Source organism: Cucurbita maxima, unplaced genomic scaffold (genome assembly GCF_002738345.1).
Source record: "Cucurbita maxima cultivar Rimu unplaced genomic scaffold, Cmax_1.0 Cma_Scf00020, whole genome shotgun sequence".
NCBI classification, from domain to species: domain Eukaryota; kingdom Viridiplantae; phylum Streptophyta; class Magnoliopsida; order Cucurbitales; family Cucurbitaceae; genus Cucurbita; species Cucurbita maxima.
In genome coordinates, this window is record NW_019272036.1 from 3,379,234 (window position 1) to 3,397,271 (window position 18,038).

Genomic DNA, 18,038 nt, shown 5'->3' on the forward strand with positions numbered 1-18,038 from the left:
TTTGTTTTTTTCAATAAAATTATATTCACTCGGTTCCCTTTATCGCTCTTCACAGAAACCCTCTCTCTTCCCCACCAAAGGGTGCGTTTTTGATCCGAACTCCCATCTCTCTCACACCTGGCTTGAACACCCTTTACACCACATACGAGCTTCTTCAAAGAAAACCCCATAAACATAAATGGATGTCAACAGAAAAATCATATAAAAAACCGCCGAAACATTGCGCAGTAATGTTGAGAAAGACTCATAAATCTTGGAGCTCGTTGTAGATCTCTGTTTTTCCCTTGAACCCTTTTCATCCTGGTCTTAACTGCCGCTTTTTCCTTTCCCTTTGAAGCTCATTTCGGATTGTTTGTCTCTGCCGCATGCAAGTAATGCATTTCTTTTTAATCTTGTTATTCCCAGAGCTTCCTTTTTGTTAGTGCTGTGTTTATTTGTGGGTGATAGCGAGGTTTTTAACGGTTTTTATGACTGTGGATTGTGTTTCAAAATGAACAGCTGAGGGTTCATTCGAGGAATTTTCCCCTGGTCTTTGGGTTCTGGGGGTTTTGGAGATGGGGAGTTCTGGTGAGGCCAAGGGTATCGATTCATCGGTTGGAGGGTTAGTTTGGGTCCGCCGCCGAAATGGGTCGTGGTGGCCGGGCAAGATTTTGGGCCTCCATGAATTGTCGGAGAGTCGTTTGGTTTCTCCGAGATCCGGTACGCCGGTGAAACTTCTAGGTCGCGAAGACGCAAGCATGTAATTGCTTCTTGTTATTGGTTCATTTCAGTTCTGTTCTTCACTAATTTGATTCATGTTGATTATATTATCTCCTTGTCTCTGTCGCCATTTTGCCATACTGTTGCTTTTACTTGTAACCCTTCTTGTTCTGCAAGATTGTGTATCATGTTTGAAATCTGTGTGGTTCTTCACTTGGCTGTTCTTTGAACCAAAACGTTGGCATTTGTGTCTGTCTGCTGTTATTGGTTTGTGTTTTTTTTTTTCCTTGCAGTTGCTCATACCACTCTATATTTGAATGTTTGACGTCTGGTCTGGTTTTGTTTGTTTGAGGTTTTTCTTTCTTGTGACAATATTCTTACTCTTGTTGGTTTAGTGACTGGTACAATCTTGAGAAATCTAAGAGGGTGAAGGCGTTTCGATGTGGGGAATATGATGAATGCATTGAAAAGGCAAAGGCTTCTGCGGCGAACTCTTGTAAGAAGGCTGTGAAATACGCCCGGAGGGAAGATGCAATTTTACATGCTCTTGAGCTTGAGAATGCCCTTCTAGGTGAGGACCAGTTGGACTTCAGCTATAGGACTCAGAAAAGTGCGTCAGATGGCGAGCATGCCGTCTTAGCCAGTGAATCTCCTCTTGTGTCGGATTCTTGTGAAGAAGAAGAAGGAGAAGAAGTAGAGGAGGAGGAAGAAGAAGAAGAAGGAGAAGAAGTAGAGGAGGAAGAAGAAGAACAAGAAGAACAAGAACAAGAACAAGAAGCCATCATGTCGGATGATGTTAGTAATTCTGAAGACACTTGTTCAAAGAAAAGTAATTCTGAAATGAGTTCTTATTCAGCCCCTGAAATTTCTCATTCAGATATTCCTTTGGAAGAGACTAATCATGCCAGTTCTTCAAAGGTGCTATCTGAACATTATAGGAGGAGAACGCCGAATGATTCAGAGGATGATGGAACTGTTAAGCGTATGAGAGGACTTGAAGATTTGGGTATGGGTTCATTGGCAAATGGGAAAGCCCACTCAGGAGAGCAACCTGAAATAGTTCAACAAGAGGTTGCTTCTCCTCGTGACGTGAATGCCGGGAATTGTGTGACTAATGGAAATCCCCCAAAGATTATTCATATGTATTCATCGTCATTGAGAAGAAAAAGATCTCCGGTGCCAACTGTACAGGAATTCTTGAAAAGGAAAAATCGCCGTCGACCGTTGACAAAGGTTTTGGAGAGCACAGCAATGGTATCTGTTCCTGTGACTTGTGATCAACTTCCTAATACATGCAGTTCGCTCGCACGAGGAACATCTGATGGTAAACCTGCCGAATTAGATATTGAGAAAAAAAGAAGTAATTCTTTGGTGACAATCAATAGTTCCGATGGCGATGGCATAGTTTCTCGTGACAATGAAGCCTCATTAAGTGCTTTGGAAGTATCTCGGATAAATCCTGAGGCAAAGGAAACTGAAGTCTCCAGTATATCGGAGCTCCCTCAAAATAACACTTCCGATAAGCTATTTGACGTGCCATTTGTTGGAGAGGAGAAGAACACTGCTGGTATGCTCGAAGTGAACAATTATAAATTTTAAACTTTATATCTTACTATCTGTTGTTTAACTGATGAAATTAGTATCTTTAGATGATGTGCATTTCTACTCCCCGACTTTGGCATCGTTTATACGAACCGTTTTTTTTTTCCTTTGTATATCTTTTTTTAATCAACTTTTTGCTTCATTTGACCTCGTTACTATCGGTTCGGCTGATACGAATAGAGATCACTTGTTCATTTTCAAATTGCTTATTGTCAAACCGTTCTGCAGTGCTGATCTTTGTTCTTCAACTGTCAGGTTTTTCTCCTACGAATCCCTCTTCTTCATCCGGTAGGTCTAAGGTTGGTGGTACCTTAGGAAGGCAGTCGAGTCGAAACACTCCAGTATCTTTGGAAAATGAGGCAACGAAGGAACCCAGTTCTACGACTTCAGGTGCTGTTCGTAACGATAATATTAACCAAAAGATCGAGAGAGGTACTTCAAGGTGGCAGATAAAAGGAAAGAGGAAGTCAAGGCATTTAAGTAACTACAGAAAACAAGATTCAATAAACTCCTTGGATGTGGAAGATGCATCGGATTCTTGCTTGGCAGGTAAAGTAGATTGCAACAGCTTTGGTCGATCCCCATTGGCAAATGATCGTAGCCTACTCGAGTGGGGTAAACAAATACCTAACAGGAAGCCTCATACAAGTGAACTGAAAACTGAGGTGAACCAATTGCTTGACGACTCTCTGATACCTCAAAAGTTGCTTCCTTATCGCCCGTCCCGCTTTACTGTCCATTCTCGATATCAAATGCCAGAATATTACGTTAGAAACTACGGAGTGAATTCATTATTATATGATGTTGAGCTTGAGGTGAAAGCGAGCTATAGGCCTCAGCATGTTCCATTGGTATCTCTGATGAGCAAATTGAATGGTAAAGCCATAGTTGGTCATCCTCTCACAGTTGAAGTTATGGAAGACGGGCACTGCGATTCCTTGTTGAGCCGAGCAGATAGTGAACCAGAAGGTGGCTATAACCGTTACGCAGTAAAGCACATCACATCTACTAGAACTCTAGCCAAACAGTCAAAACAATCACCATCCCAACCTTGTTTCTCACCGAGCAAATCGCCGAGAATGAAAAAAACTGGGCATTTATGTAAAAAGATCCGCAAACTATCGTCGCTGACTGGTAACCGACACCAAAATCAGCCGAAACGATTGGTGCAGAAGTCAAACGATCATGTCATCAGTTGCATCCCCCTTAAAGTAGTATTCAGTCGGATAAACGAAGCAGTGAGCGGTTTAGCTCGACCATCACACCATGCCTTAACACAAGGCATCCGATGAGACGGGTTTGTTCTTTGATAGCTTTGCTTGAATTATACAAGTTGCACAAGCTAGCCTCTATCTGATTTAGACTTTGTGGTATGCATACAGCAGTATTCAACATTAAGTTAGATTGATAGCATCAACTGTACAAGTTCTTTGACATTTTGATATTATTGTAGAGGAAGTGGTAGGACGACAGGAGTAGGAAGCTTGGTTTCTGATAGGCTTGTATATAATGTAAAACTAGCGGCGGCAGAGTTGTAAAGATGGTGTTTGGAATCATCTGGTATTTGGTAGTATTAGTTACTTTTCTTAGTTCAGGAGTTAATAACTTCCAATTCCCTTTGTAATGTTTGTAAACAACATTATCACTAATTTATTCTCAGTAAACTTCTAAATATGTTCTGTGATTTTGTTACTAAGATGGTAATAGATATTGTTGGCTTCGGATTCTTTTTATTAGGGTGGGTTGAATGGTCCTGAAGAATTGTTCAATGTGTAATCGTATAATTGGTTGGTGAGATCTCACATCCTTGGAGAGGATAACAAAGTATTCCTTGTAAGTGTGTGAATGTGTGAAAACCTGTTCCTAACAAATGTATATTAAAACCTTGGGCTTCCATTAAAACCTTGAGGGGAAGCCCAAAGAGGACAGTATCTATCAGTGTTAAACTTGAGTTATTACAAATGGTATTAGAGCCAGACATCGGGATGTTGGGCCCCCATGGAGGTGGATTGTGAGATCTCACGTCGATTGGAGAGGATAACGAAGTATTCTTTGGTATTAGAGCCAAACATCGGGCGGTGTGCCTACGAGGATATTGGGCTACCAAAGGGGTGGATTGTGAGATCCCAAAATCCTACATCGGTTGGAGAGGAAAACAAGACATTTTTTTGATATTAGAGCCAGACATTGGGTTGTGTGGCTAAAGGATTATTTTGGGCTCCCAAGGAAGTGAGTTGTGAGATCCTACATCGGTTGGAGAGAAAAAAAAAAGTATTTTTTATAAGGGTGTAGAAACCGCTCGTTTTAAAACTTAGGAAAAATCTGAAAAGGAAAACCTAAAGAGGACAATATCTATTAGCGGTGGGTTTGAAAGTCACGGGTTATTCCATCCTTATAAAAAAATTAAAGAAATCATTTAGGGTAAAAGAAAATAGCATTATATACAAAATGAGAAGAAATGGAAGTAAGACTTATTCAATGGTCAAACAAAAAGGCACAAATCTGAAAAGATTATATAAACCATGGTGCACTAAAATAATGTCACTTTTTCATTTTGAAAAGACTAACTGGAGTGAATCTAATATTGATCATAATTGGAGAGGGACTTTAAGTAAGCCTTTGAAAAGGAAGATTTTGCATTGGCCCCAGAGGTTGTCCACCAATGGCTCTGTAATGAACAATGACTTTGGCTTATCTAAATCTGCATTGATTAGTTCAATTAATCTTCTTTTTGCATAGAAATGGTCAGAGTTGAATTTTCAAACGTCCATGCTTCCAAAATTCACCTGGTTGCAGCCACAAACATCAACCACCAACCATTTTGGTAATACTTATGACATGGCAGCAACTTCTCATATCATTCCAATAAACATGATGAGATCACTAAAACGTACCAACAAGTTTTGCAAACCCTAAGACTTCTCTAAAAAGAAACAGCATATTTTGAATGTTCAAAAGTCAATGGAAGTGCCTATACAACACGCATTTGTGCAATACCTGTTGCTTGTTCTAGTTGCTATCTCTGCTATATAAATATGACCCAAAATCAAATTATCTACAGTTTGTACCAAATCCTTGGCTGCAGACGAGCAGCAGCCAAGAAAAAAGACCATGTCTGTGAAGAAGTCTCTATCTCTAACCAAAGCTGAGGAGGCCAAGCGCTCGGCGAGGTATGATGCTGCCAGAAAGCGCAGGAGATCTTTCGATCTCTGTTTCTCATCCCCAAAACTACCAATGGAACATGGGAAGTCTTTGAAAGAGATGGATTCAGAGAAGTTGAAGAGTGGGATCAGGAAATGGGCTAAATCCGTGGTAGCTTATGCTCGCCAAGTAAGCGATCGGTTTGGAAGCTGGCGTCGGTAAATGAACCAGATGCTGTCATGGAGTTTGATGAACTTGGCTACCATAAGAATGACTCAAATTCTCTCTTCAACAACAGGTTTGTTTTTGTGTGAGCAGAATTGTTTCGATGGTTAGGGGGCTGTGGCTTCCATGAAGAACATGGATCAGAATGGAGCTTGTTTGTACTGTGTCATGAAAGCTAAAGATCAAAAACAATGTACAGAGTAATCTACTTTCTTTTTTCCTTCTTCGTCTGAAATAAAATAGCCCTTTCAGCTTTTCTGAGGAATAAAGCAAGATTCTCTTTGAGAAATGAATGATCACGGATACAATACAAGTATAAAAGTGATTCCTTATGTGCAATGAATCATCTCATTTAATCTCTCTCTCTCTTCCACCCTTCTTCATCCATTGAAGGAGGAAAAAAATCACCCACCAGTACGTGTGAATGTTCAAAACAAGAAAACCGGCAAAAAAAAAAAAAAAAAAAAAAAAAAAAAGAAGAAAAAAATGGACACCTCGTAAAATCAGACTACTATGATATTTATCTATGACTCTATATGGCTCTACAGCAGAGGATGGAAGTAGGAAAATGTGTTTTTTCAGTAACTTCCACTTTCTACACGGTTTTCTTTACATAGTTTAGAGTTTTTTCCCCACCAGATATGGTTCTTAACAGTTGTTTTGAACAAATGTCCTGAACCTGTGAGGCTTTCTGCACGCGGTTGGCTTTTACCCATGCAGGTTCCTGCCAATAAAAACCAAGTTTTTCCATCTTTAGAACCTTTTAGTTTCAGGGAATGTATGGATATGGTATAACATTTTAAGTCCTATGGGATTGCCGAAAGTTTGATTCTCTCACTTTTTTCATAGAAAAGGCGCGAAAAGGTATGAGTGGGAGAGTTAAAATTTACCTCGGGTACTAAACGAGAGAAGCCGAACTTGACGAGTAGGAGAACATGTTCCATGACTAGGATGGCCGCAAGTCCAGGTTCAATCTTCCATTTCCCTTCCTGATCATATAACCATACTAGAAGTGCGCAGTTGGTGCATATGGACATCACTATCAAAAACTGAGATTTGAAGTGGTTTGCCACTTTGTTAGACATGGATGTAATATTATTAAATCCAAGCCTTCCACCATAGGGGAAAAAGAGGGGAAAAAAAAGAGCCAATTCCATCGGCAGGGTAAGGCAATGGATGGATGGATGGATGCAGAGAGACTTTTAGTGCCATTCAATCAGTTTTTCCTGTATAGGGATGTTATGACAGACTCCAAATACTAGGCAGCCTATTCTATGTATGAATCAGATCAGTCATTACCATGCGCTTAAATAAATTTGAACTGAAATAACTTCAAGGACTTTGCCATATAGTTGAAAAATTAAGCTTCTTTTCTCATTATTCCTCTATAATAAAAACATGTTAAAAACTATTTTTTCTAGTTTTCAAAACTTGGCATAGTTTTTTAAAACAAAGAGGAAAGTAGAAACAAAACAAAGAAATTTATAGGTAGAAGTAGCATTTATAAGCTTAATTTTTAAAAACCAGAAAACAAAAAACGAAATGGTTATCAAACAATACTTTCAAGATAAAGATACATAAATTGTTAAATCCAAAAACAGGAGCACCTGAAAAATGTTGAGCCAAGCACCAATTGTTGTTGCTGCACGGGGAAAGGGTCTTTTGTGCATAGCTAGCAGTTTCAGAGCATCAGTTCTTATTTCTGTGATGTTGTTCTGAATATAAAAGTCAGAAGAACAATCTATGTAAATAGGAAATAAAACGGTATTGGTAAGTAAACCAAATACAATGAAAGCAAAAGATTTTACCAATGCAGCAAACGCAAATGCAAGAGGGAATGCACAAGCAAACATCATTATCATTCCGAACTGCAATGCTAACTCCAAATAATCTGTGCATTCAGTGTTGGAGTTGTCGTTAGATTCAAAAAGGAGCAAACAATCATAGATGTCCTTGAACAAGGAACTCAAATTTGTATGAATGCGTGCTCGCACACACATATACAAACAGCTTCTCAGTCTTTGACCTCTCTACTCTATAACATAAGCTTTCTTGCTTGTTTTAACAGAAATTTTCAACAAGCTCTATTAGACCAAAAGATCTTAGTTACTGAGCAGAAAATCTCTTGTGCAACAAGGAAAAAGCCACGAAGTCCCAAAAGCAGGAACAAGAACTACTAGAATGTAAAAAATTTTAAGTCAAGAAAGGGATCAAAGAAGGAACTCTAACTTTACTAGGTCTGCCACAGAAACAGAAATGATGCCCGGAAGTTACAAACTTCAAAGTAACTGAATAAAATGTATGTGATTAGGAAATGACATAATAATTCTACTTGTTTCAAAGATTTGTATTAAGCTTGTTACCATCAAAGAGCCCATCTTCTAGCTCAACACCAATGCTCGCAGAATAAGAAGGTTTCAGGTATTCTTTCTCTGCCCGAGAAGTGAACTGGATCCTCCCTTGAGATGATCCTTTTTCACGTCTTTCGTTGCTCCTTTACACCAGAAGGATGAGCAGGTCAAAGTTATATGAAATAGTAAGCCTGAGCGTGCCCACAATGCAACAAGTCCAGAAATTATTGTAAAAAATGGGAGTTATTACCGGATTTTGTATTTTCTATAGCTGTACTTGAGATAGGGTACGGAATTTTCCAACAAGTTTTCCAACACCTGAATAACAATTTCCAATTCAAAGCATGTTACGGTCAGAAATAGTGAAGAGCAAAGCTCCATACTAGGTGAACAGTTAAAAAGTTGACCGTTCTTTCACCTCAGATATAAGGAGACGCTGTATTAAAACTTGGCGGAGAGTTGCAAAGTTACGGTGCAGAAGGGCATGGTAGAAGACTCCAATATAGGATTGCATAAAATAAAGTCCAAAAATCTGCAGGAAAACTCATTTAAGTGAACTAAAGCAATAAGAACGATGAATGGATAAGGCCCATTTACCTTGTAGACCAAACTATCAGCCCTTTTTTCATTGTTTTCGTAATTTTCACAGTTAATGAGCTTCATAGATATCTTAGCGCCCAACCGTGTGAAATATTGAATGGAAAAAAGGTACAAGACAGTCAACCCAAATCTGAAACCAAAATTATATATATATAAATACTGAACGGTATGTTACCAAATAATTTTATACAGTTACAGAGAGAATACATACAGTACTAATTATTTCTGCCAAAAATAAACAATGAGATGTGAAGACAAGTATTATGACAGTTGTTGAGATAGTTTTCTTAAGCTATGTACGTAGAAACTGTTTTAAGGTTGATGTAAAATACTGTTCATATGAAGTTATGAACTGCTAAATGATTATTGAGAAAATGGCCAATTGGAACTTTAACCAACCATACTGATGCAAAAACACCGGTGGTATAATTTTAGCGTACAAGGTATAATCAGGAATGGAGATTCTGAATGTAAAGATCGACGAAATTTTACTTGGTTTGCATCTGTTGTAAAGGGAGAAAAAAATGAGACTGTTTATGGCTTCTTTTCAAATTGATCAAATTCCTGTGCCTTAAGGGAAAGGTGGAAAACTGCAATAGCTGAGCAAAAAATAATGTCCAACATCGAATAGATCATGAATTCAAGAGCATGCAATATTTGAAGATATCTTAAGTACTTACTTGATAACATCCGACTGAATAACCTCATAACAATGAGCATATGCCAACTCAAATGGCAACTGCAGGCATATAATGCTCAAGATGACGATTGCATCATTTCTGAATCGCCTAAGGCAGCCAAACCACTCAAATCTTTGAAACGCTTCTTTCTCTTTTGTTTTATCCATTTCCTGGTTTTTTATGAGCTCTACAGGTATTTGTAGGGAGCCACATTCCACGCCTGAAAATCTAAAACTTGAATCACCTCCAAATGCATAATTGATCTGCCATCTTTACAGCAAGAGTTGAGAGAAATGAATAAGTGAGAATCAAGGCCAAAAGATAGATAAAAAACGAAGTGACCATAACAGCATATGCTAGCTTAGACCAAGGTACCTGGCTACAAGGGCAGAGTTTTTCCGTCTCCAGAACTGGGAAAACATGACGGCCCATACAATAATGCTTACAAAGAAAATAGGGAGGACCAGTAACCGCAAGGACCTGTATACAAGATGAGCTTTGTGCTATAATTTTATGTCTTTGGAATGCTTGCACAAGTTGAAAAGAATGGATGGCCCAAATTCAAAGAAGCTCACCCAAATTCAACTAACTGCAGAATAAGCCCAAGTGCAGCTGGAAATAGCAACCATCGTGTATACATTCCAAGGAATGCAAAGTAGAGTGCAACCTTCAAACATTTAATTCTCTAACATGTCAGTCAAAATGCACACCAGAATGATAAGCTGCTGTAAGATAAAATTATGGTTGAAGTACCTTTGTACCAAAATATGAATAAACCTCATCAAGAGGCTGGCCGGTGAATTCCCACCAGTTAAGTGCCCAGTTTCCAAGGAGCTTCTTCCTCCTTATTTCATCTATAAAATAGCTATCTTATTTCCTTGGAATATACAACACAGAGATGCAAAATTTTAGGAAGTCAAGGAAAATATACCATGTAGAGGAAATATTTGCTTAACAATTTTCTTGGATTCCAATGTACGGATTAAACTCTCCCCGACGTTCCACTGAAATTCTTCTTCCTCACATTTAAGAGTTACAGCGGACTGGTTCTCATTTACCTGTAAAATGAAAGAGCTTATCTCTGGCAATGTCGAGGTACAGCCTGCGCTAGGAAATGACTAACAGCTAGTGAAGGATATAACAAATAATCAGATGCCTAATCAAGGGATAAAATTAATAAAACTTACAGGATTGTTTACATATTCACATTTTACTGGCTGCAAAAAATATATTTATTTATTTTTTTCTTTCTTTCGAACACAAATGAAATTATTAAACCATCAAAGCAACTTATTCCATATGAGAATTTAATCAAAATTCCAAAACTTATGAAAATAAATTGCTAAAAAAATATTGAGATTATAGTGTAGTTAATAGAATACATGGATGGGAAAAAACCTTGTGCCATATGAGAAGTCACTTACAATCCCATATATCAAGTGATGATAGCAACGAAATCGTTCACACCAACTGAAGAGTGAACCATCAGGCTGTCTAACAAAAGCTTTAACCTGGTCCACTTCAAAAAGCAAATCCATACCTTGTATCCAGATAGCACATCACCAATGCACAGAAACAAAAGCACAACCTTTTAATACATGTTATAGAGAAAGACCAACAGAGAAAGGAGAACGAGAATCGGCCAAGGGCTTAGCTAAAGATAGTCGAGCTTACCAATATGAGTCCTCTTCTTCATTTGTAGGCGTGCAGCAGCCTTTCCTAATGTCTCCAGAGGCGCTGCCAACTAGATTTTAGAAGCGGGAGCTCGTAAAAGTACAATAAATGGAGATTGCAGATAAGCAAGGGGAAGATGAATGCTTAATATAAGCTAATGCATCCAACTAAAACTTAAGAACCAACAAATATGTGTATGTATTAAAATAGTCCAAAACTTTTTCTAGCAAGCGGAAGAAAAGTGAGTTAAATGCAAGAATCCTACATTGGCAGCTAAGCACAGCTGCACAAAGTAAATTATTCGCTAGATTATTAGCTTATACGGACCCTTCTGTTAATACGTTTTAAGAACAGCATCTCTAATTCACGCAGATGTTAAGCGAACACATGCTAATCAAAATCGTGGGAGAAACCATCCTTGCAAATCATGCTACTATCTAACAACAATTATTTAAATTAGCATCAAAAGAAATGATGTTTCTGAAATAAACTCGCGGTTTATAAAACAAGTAGCAGAGGCAAACCTTCATGAACTCATCAGTGACCCCATCAATTCTCTCAACGATAAAACCCACCTTCTGAAACGCATTTTCGAGCACCTCCACACAGTCATAAGTGACGTATTCTTCCTCCGTTTTCCTTTTTGGAACCACCAAGCATACCTCAAAGATAGCTTGTTCCTCCGGATGAACTTTCATTTCCGCGCTCACTCACAGTCTACACCCAAGAGCTCCAAAAGATTAATAATATAACGCCATATGAAACAGAATATTCGATAATAGGGGAAAGGAAGAATCGATCAAAAAGACAAAAACTCTGTTAGAACTTGGAAGAACACAGAGCCAAATGGGTCTCGATACCATTCTGGAACAAGAGGGATATTGTAAAAAGGAAATAGTTCTCTTAAATTGATCAATACCCAAAAAATCGCTAAAGTTTTGCACAAACGGGAACAAACTTTCACTCAAATTGCTCAAATGAACGAAATATTTTCACCAAATTGGTAGGACGGATGAATGAACATGGAAGAACAAAACGAATCTAGGCAAAAGAAAGAGAAAAAAAAAAGTGAGGACAAACCAGGTGTCTAAGCACATAACATTGCGATTCAGAGACACATGGGCGAGCATAGAATGAAACAGACACGTACTAAACCTCGATGAACACATAAACAAACAAATACTCTCTCGACCTTTCTCTCTTTTTCTATGCTTCCATCGCTTAAAACGAAAAGGGGAAACGGATTGGGGGATTCGAAGGTCAATTGTGATCATCCTTCATCCCATAGCCCTTTCTACGCATTTGGATCGAAAGAGCGTACCAGAAAGACAAAATGGCTGGTTCCTGGTTAAACGTTTCTCAGTGTTTTTGCAGTCTGGAATTCAGCAAGCTCGAAATAGAGACAGCAATCCGCAATCCTCAACAACCATTAGTTTCAGCAGATTTTGCTCTCTCCTCCTATTACACATTTCTATTTCTGTTCCCAACATTCCAATCATGGACATTTCCATGATTAGACGCTAATCTTCCAATCTCTTATTCCTTCCTCTTACCCTCTTCCTTTCTTACCCATATAAATCGAGCTTTGAACTTTATAAACATACTAGTTTTTTCCTCCAACATAATTGGAGTTCAAAAGTTTCTTTTTCTTTTATTATATATTTTATTTTTTAACTTACATTATTTTAATTAATTAATTATATATATTTATTTTGGTATTGATAGTTTTTTTTTTAATTAGATTGAATTTTTTAAAATACATTTTTTTTTTTTTTTTGGATTTGACGAGAACAATTTCAAAATAGAGTTACAATTCAATATTGAATTTGACATTTGTAATTTGTGAATCTTTGAATAAATATGATTTTTTTTTAAATATTAAAAAAAAAACAATTTGACATATCAACCAAACCCAACGTGTATATGTTCCTATGAAGTAGTATTACTATCTCGAGCCTTCCAAATACTTCGAAGCAATTACGGCTCAATTGAGTAACGGTGGTGGGTCGGAGATGAATACTGAAAAAATAGCTAATAAGTATGGAGTGTTACAACTTTGGTTTGGGAATTTAGAACGAGGGGACATTTCATAGACAAATATTATATATAAGCAAAGATAATTGGCTCAAGAATTGAATCAGCCCGTGTTGGGTGGACCCACATTTTGATTTAGTTAATGAACAAATCAGCGCCGTCCAATTCTTTCGCTACCAAGATTCTTCTTTAACCAAGTTCAAAGGAATTTCATTTGATTTCAAATTCCCAAAATCAGGTTATTTTGCAGCCCTACCGCATTTTGGGCATCTTCCGATCATGGGGAACACCGACAAATTGTTGAATCAAATCATGGAGTTGAAGTTCACTTCGAAGTCGCTGCAGCGCCAAGCAAGGAAGTGCGAGAAGGAGGAGAAAGCCGAGAAGCTCAAGATCAAGAAGGCTATGGAGAAAGGCAACGTTGATGGAGCTCGAATTTACGCGGAGAACGCGATCCGTAAACGAACAGAACAGATGAACTATCTCCGCCTTTCTTCCAGGCTTGATGCTGTTGTGGCTCGTCTCGACACGCAGGCGAAGATGACCACGATCAATAAGTCCATGGCGTCGATCGTAAAGTCCTTGGAATCTTCTTTGACGACTGGGAATTTGCAGAAGATGTCTGAGACTATGGATCAGTTTGAGAAGCAGTTTGTGAATATGGAGGTTCAGGCAGAATTCATGGAAAATGCAATGGCTGGATCGACGTCGCTCTCGACACCGGAAGGAGAAGTCAACAGCTTGATGCAGCAGGTGGCGGACGATTACGGTCTGGAAGTCTCCGTCGGGCTACCACAGCCGGCGTCGCATGCAGTGCCGACCAAGGAGACCGAGAAAGTTGACGAGGATGACTTATCGAGGCGCCTTGCAGAGCTTAAGGCCAGAGGTTAACAGAATGACATGAGTATAAAATCTTATTACTGTGTGAAACATATCAAATCTACGCATTTAGAAATTCTGAGTTCTTGGGCTTGCTATGAATATTCGAACGATGTTACTTTCATGTCTATATTCCAGTGAATTCGCTTTCAATGATAATTTGTTGTCTCTGTATTCTCTGTCCTGAGAATTTGAATATGGAGTTCGATCGAATTTTCTTTGAAGACCAATCCCAGTGATGATGGGTGCATATATTCACCTTCTTAACTGTGTAATTCCATGATTGTAACTATTTTTCTGCCAGCGTCCAAGAAATTGTTCCTCGGAGCACGAGTGAACTGGCCAACCTGCAGGCTCTGTAAGTGAACGTGTTTTGACACAAACTATATTTGCTTTGATGTTGGTTTGGTGGTGCTTGTTGAGTGAAACCTTATCTTTGTTGCAGCTTTCCCCCGTCCTCAGTATTGTTTCCACACTCAGCTAGAAAGAAAGGCGTTCTGTTTAGGTTTTAATCTACAATGTTGTACTCCTAATCTTTTTTGAAGTACTCACATATGCCTCGAGTGCACATATGTGAAGTGAATAGAAAAGCTATCAGTATAGAACATCACTAGTCTCGTGGTATCAAATTGGTAGATTCTTACTCTTTTTTGTCTTAATCCATGAGTGTTTGAACCAACTTACTAGTCTTGTGGAATCAAATTGGTAAATTCTTACTCTTTTTTGTATTAATCCATGAGTGTTTGAACCAACTTACTCGTATCGTGGTATCAAATTGGTAAAATTCTTGCTCTGTTTTAATCCATGAGTGTTTGAACCAACTTGCATGCACCTGACTCTACAATATTTAAGATATGAAATCTTAGGTCGATGGCCACCAAGGGTTTAAACCAATTTGCTCCAAGCCTTTTACTATTATCATGTTCCTCATTGACCACTAGGACAATCCATGGTGGTTGTTTTGTCTCTTTTTGATCTCCTCTCGATGGCTTAGGTTATATTAATTGCAATGTCCATGGCATCACCCTTAGGAGATTCCTGTGCAATTGCAGGCGAATCCATCTTGTATACTCTCTGTTGAATATTTCTGCCATAGAAGGTGTTTCCAATATGTCGGCAACCACTCATACAAACCAGGGTTACTGCTTGTTTTCTGTCATTGATTTCTAATGGGTTTGCCTGAATTTTGTCCAAGTTAGTGGTCAGTTCCTTGTTGAGGGATCTTTATAATGTTGTTAGCTGATCAAGCATTGTTTTGTAGATCTCGAGTTTCATCTGATTTTACTTGTTTGATTTTATATTCAACTCCTATAATATACATTTGAGAGAGAATCCTTAAATTGAGCTTCAAATTTCAATGGGGTCTCTGAAATCCTACTCAAGTAAAGAACTCATGATGCAAGCTTAAGACAGGGGAATCAGAATTTAAAGAACAAACCAGAATAATCAACAGTAGTAGCAGGAACAACAGTTTTATATATCATCGTGGCACGTACAGTTTGAGAAATTATATAAATTTTATACATCTACAAGTGTAATTCTATTCGAACTCTACGTAAAAACTGCAGAAAAGTAAAACAGATCGTATCAACAGTTCTACCAAGCTTGTATCAAAATCCAAAGATTTCGGATGATATGTTTAACAGTCGACCCAAGGCATTTGGAGTGAACTTCCTAGCGAAAAGGAAACAGAGCGCTGATGGCTGGTTATTGTAAACACACGTTCTACTTTCGAAAAGTTTACTGAAGAAATCGCCCTGGATGTCTGCGTCTCCAAACATTGCAGGATGAGCACCGCCCCTCGACCAGTCAACAAAAGTAACACTCCTGTTTGCTATGAGATGAGGCGTTTTGATGCTCAACAGGGTCTGGAAGTAATGTTCATCAACATAACATGGTGGCTTGCAGAACTTTTTAAATTTGGGGTAGTAAACTGTGTCTTCAACCATCTTCACTGCAAGTTCTCTATTGACTTCAAACCACTGAGATCCCTTCCGCCAATTGGTGAGGTTAACCTCAGGTGCCAAACTCTCATTGTAACGTCCCCTACCGATGATTCCTGGTTCATCAAACGCACTCACGAAACTGAAACGGGATCGAGATAGGTAGTGATAAATGACGCTGAAATTGTGGAGAGGAATGCAAGACTCGGAAAGAAGAATGAACCATTCATTTCCAACATCAAGAAGTGCATTGGCAAGCAGTCTCCTCTCAGCATCACACATACTCATCCTCCCCCACTCGGCGATCTACATAGTGAAAATCCAAAATAAAATGAATCAACCTCAACCATACAGCAACTAACATAGAAGATACAGAAGCTCCAGGCACAAGTAGGGAGTTCCCAACAATTTGGAATAGGAATGCTAACAGAATCAAGGTAGATATTCGACTGCCATCGATATTATTCGGTGATAGGCTCGTATGTGTTCGTTTAAGAATCTTAGAAGTTCTACAAACATCTAGAGACTTATTAGCCAAGGCAATTCTCAACAGATTCAAGAGAGTTGCCATGGATGATATGGGAAAACTTCCTATGAAGCATCACTTGCTTCCCTTGATGCTTTACTAAACCGAAGTTCAGTTAAAATTCACAAATCTATTAATCTACTTCGTGATGGTACGTTTTAGACAACGAAGTATGCAGTTCTTATGAGTAAAGCAGAAGGGCAATCTAGTGTGTAAGCGTGACAAGAACACATATTACCTTACTCGGGATCCGTCGTCTGTAAAACACCGATGACGGTGGAAAATCAGCTACATAAAATGGCAAAGAGTGAATATATATAGAATAAAGTTCCTGATGTCCCTTGAAGAACCGCTCCCAAAGAGGAGACAAGGGCAGTGGTCCCTTGGTCAAGAACATGAAAGCAATTTTTCGAACTCTCTTGAATGGATACTTCTTGACACGAGGAACAAAAGACGCCCTCCAGAGAAGCTCGGCGTCGTTCATGGTATGCAGAAGACTTGATGGAGGTCTGATCCATCTTTCTATACTGGTTGGCTCTTCAAGACAAGGTCGAATTATGGTCCGTGCTACTCGAGGTGCCACATTTGGACTTCCAAAATACTTCACCGTATGCAAACTAGCCAGTGATATTCCAAGGAAAACAAGCAGAAACAGAAAGAAGAGCTGAAGAAACCTGAAGGGAAAGGCCTTGACAGGACTGTTTGTTCTAGTGCTGCCATTGGCAATGGCAGCGCCGGTGGCAGAGGCCTTTCCTTCCTCAACCCCCACCACTCTAGTCTGCATCTTTGCCCACCTTCCTACCCAATTCGCTTCCAGATACTTCACGTCCAAGGAAATGAAATCTACAAGCACATATTTAACGAATCAAAACCCTATCTCAAAAACAGAGCTCTCAAATAAGGTGTTCTAAATAAGGAATTCCAAACATCATGCCACAAGTTAACAACAAATCAACAAGATCTAACAAAATCCAACCATATACAGCAATTTACCAAATGTGTATTTCAGAAACAACTCATATCTTTCCCAAAACTGAAAACCTTCCTCATTAAATCAAAATGCCCAACGCCACAGCCCGTAAATCTCCTTGCAGCAAATAGAAACAACATACGAGATGAAATCGCTGGCGAATTGTATTACCACGTGGAGCGGTGGCGATTGAGCTCAAAACAATCGAGAAATGACACAGATCGGTTCAGTCACGAATCATTCAAACCAGACTGCGATCAAGGACTTGCTCGATCTGAGTTTCACAATACCCGGATGTTGAGAACCTGAATCCAAGACGAAGAAGGAAGATGGCCGTACGAGGGGAGGCGCTCGAAACTTTGAGCTTGATTTGATGAATTATTAATTTGTAAATAAGAAATTAATTTTTAGGTGAATATTCGCCTGTGTTTTGGATTCGAGTGTTTTAAGTTTAATAATAAAATACTGTTCTTGGTCGTACACGTGTAAAAACCTCTGGCTCTTTGGATTACCTTTAATTTATTTTATGTATTTTTTACTGTATGCTCTGATCATTAAATAAATAAAGTAACGCTTACATTCAAAATCATATATTATAAAATTTATTTTTCCTCTTACAAAACATGGAGTGTAAGGATTCGCTTGGAATTATTATTTTATTGGAAACACCAATAAACATAATTCTAATGCTAAATTTTATGAAAAAAGAATAAT

At 38.6% G+C, this 18,038-nt stretch overlaps 4 protein-coding genes and 1 long non-coding RNA gene across 13 annotated transcripts; 3 read left to right on the plus strand and 2 right to left on the minus strand.

Moving 5' to 3' along the window:
• Positions 1 to 24: 24 nt before the first annotated feature.
• LOC111494588 (uncharacterized protein At1g51745) lies at positions 25 to 3,985 on the plus strand. 3 transcript variants are annotated; one of them, XM_023144555.1, is made up of 5 exons: positions 26 to 371; positions 499 to 739; positions 1,095 to 1,405; positions 1,451 to 2,266; positions 2,557 to 3,985. In XM_023144555.1, exons 2-5 carry the CDS (start codon positions 555 to 557, stop codon positions 3,591 to 3,593), a joined length of 2,349 nt encoding a protein of 782 aa, XP_023000323.1. In that variant the 5' UTR covers positions 26 to 371; positions 499 to 554; the 3' UTR covers positions 3,594 to 3,985. The 3 variants fall into 3 exon arrangements, with proteins under 3 accessions (XP_023000322.1, XP_023000323.1, XP_023000321.1); XM_023144553.1 differs by having other exon boundaries at positions 1,095 to 2,266; XM_023144554.1 differs by having other exon boundaries at positions 25 to 739; positions 1,095 to 2,266.
• A 1,985-nt stretch (positions 3,986 to 5,970) lies between these two features.
• Positions 5,971 to 12,533, minus strand: LOC111494598 (anoctamin-like protein At1g73020). 5 transcript variants are annotated; one of them, XM_023144568.1, is made up of 17 exons: positions 12,294 to 12,533; positions 11,497 to 11,689; positions 10,973 to 11,042; positions 10,723 to 10,838; positions 10,230 to 10,356; positions 10,052 to 10,152; positions 9,874 to 9,965; positions 9,674 to 9,778; positions 9,299 to 9,568; positions 8,616 to 8,748; positions 8,437 to 8,550; positions 8,269 to 8,336; positions 8,031 to 8,161; positions 7,476 to 7,558; positions 7,275 to 7,382; positions 6,558 to 6,716; positions 5,971 to 6,391 (listed from the first exon to the last, which is right to left on the minus strand). In XM_023144568.1, the coding sequence occupies exons 2-17, from the start codon at positions 11,668 to 11,670 to the stop codon at positions 6,263 to 6,265; spliced, it is 1,980 nt and encodes a 659-aa protein (XP_023000336.1). In that variant the 5' UTR covers positions 11,671 to 11,689; positions 12,294 to 12,533; the 3' UTR covers positions 5,971 to 6,262. The 5 variants fall into 5 exon arrangements, with proteins under 5 accessions (XP_023000336.1, XP_023000338.1, XP_023000337.1 ...); XM_023144570.1 differs by lacking the exon at positions 12,294 to 12,533 and adding an exon at positions 12,053 to 12,286; XM_023144569.1 differs by lacking the exon at positions 12,294 to 12,533 and adding an exon at positions 11,892 to 12,025.
• Positions 12,534 to 13,231: 698 nt separating this feature from the next.
• On the plus strand, positions 13,232 to 14,081 carry LOC111494652 (ESCRT-related protein CHMP1B). Its single transcript, XM_023144626.1, has one exon. The coding sequence runs from the start codon at positions 13,286 to 13,288 to the stop codon at positions 13,895 to 13,897; it is 612 nt and encodes a 203-aa protein (XP_023000394.1). The 5' UTR covers positions 13,232 to 13,285; the 3' UTR covers positions 13,898 to 14,081.
• Positions 14,082 to 14,688: 607 nt separating this feature from the next.
• Positions 14,689 to 15,175, plus strand: LOC111494680. Its single transcript, XR_002720206.1, has 2 exons — positions 14,689 to 14,840; positions 14,938 to 15,175. It is a non-coding gene; the product is annotated as an uncharacterized LOC111494680 (long non-coding RNA).
• A 153-nt stretch (positions 15,176 to 15,328) lies between these two features.
• LOC111494618 lies at positions 15,329 to 17,737 on the minus strand. Of its 3 annotated transcripts, XM_023144596.1 has the most exons (4): positions 17,496 to 17,737; positions 16,593 to 17,197; positions 16,052 to 16,134; positions 15,329 to 15,970 (listed from the first exon to the last, which is right to left on the minus strand). In XM_023144596.1, the coding sequence occupies exons 2-4, from the start codon at positions 17,136 to 17,138 to the stop codon at positions 15,496 to 15,498; spliced, it is 1,104 nt and encodes a 367-aa protein (XP_023000364.1). In that variant the 5' UTR covers positions 17,139 to 17,197; positions 17,496 to 17,737; the 3' UTR covers positions 15,329 to 15,495. The 3 variants fall into 3 exon arrangements, with proteins under 3 accessions (XP_023000364.1, XP_023000362.1, XP_023000363.1); XM_023144594.1 differs by having other exon boundaries at positions 15,329 to 16,134; positions 17,496 to 17,736; XM_023144595.1 differs by having other exon boundaries at positions 15,329 to 16,134; positions 17,348 to 17,736.
• Between the last annotated feature and the right edge of the window lie 301 nt (positions 17,738 to 18,038).

Coding starts and splice junctions, on each gene's coding strand:
- LOC111494588 (XM_023144554.1), top strand. CDS start 555: ATGGGGAGTTCTGGTGAGGCCAAGGGTATCGATTCATCGGTTGGAGGG. Junction 740..1,094: donor GGTCGCGAAGACGCAAGCAT/GTAATTGCTTCT, acceptor TTGTTGGTTTAG/TGACTGGTACAATCTTGAGA. Junction 2,267..2,556: donor AGAGGAGAAGAACACTGCTG/GTATGCTCGAAG, acceptor TTCAACTGTCAG/GTTTTTCTCCTACGAATCCC.
- LOC111494598 (XM_023144568.1), bottom strand. CDS start 11,670: ATGAAAGTTCATCCGGAGGAACAAGCTATCTTTGAGGTATGCTTGGTG. Junction 10,357..10,722: donor ATCACTTGATATATGGGATT/GTAAGTGACTTC, acceptor TTCATTTTACAG/GTAAATGAGAACCAGTCCGC. Junction 8,551..8,615: donor CTGATAGTTTGGTCTACAAG/GTAAATGGGCCT, acceptor GTTTTCCTGCAG/ATTTTTGGACTTTATTTTAT.
- LOC111494652 (XM_023144626.1), top strand. CDS start 13,286: ATGGGGAACACCGACAAATTGTTGAATCAAATCATGGAGTTGAAGTTC.
- LOC111494618 (XM_023144594.1), bottom strand. CDS start 17,138: ATGCAGACTAGAGTGGTGGGGGTTGAGGAAGGAAAGGCCTCTGCCACC. Junction 16,135..16,592: donor GACGACGGATCCCGAGTAAG/GTAATATGTGTT, acceptor TTCACTATGTAG/ATCGCCGAGTGGGGGAGGAT.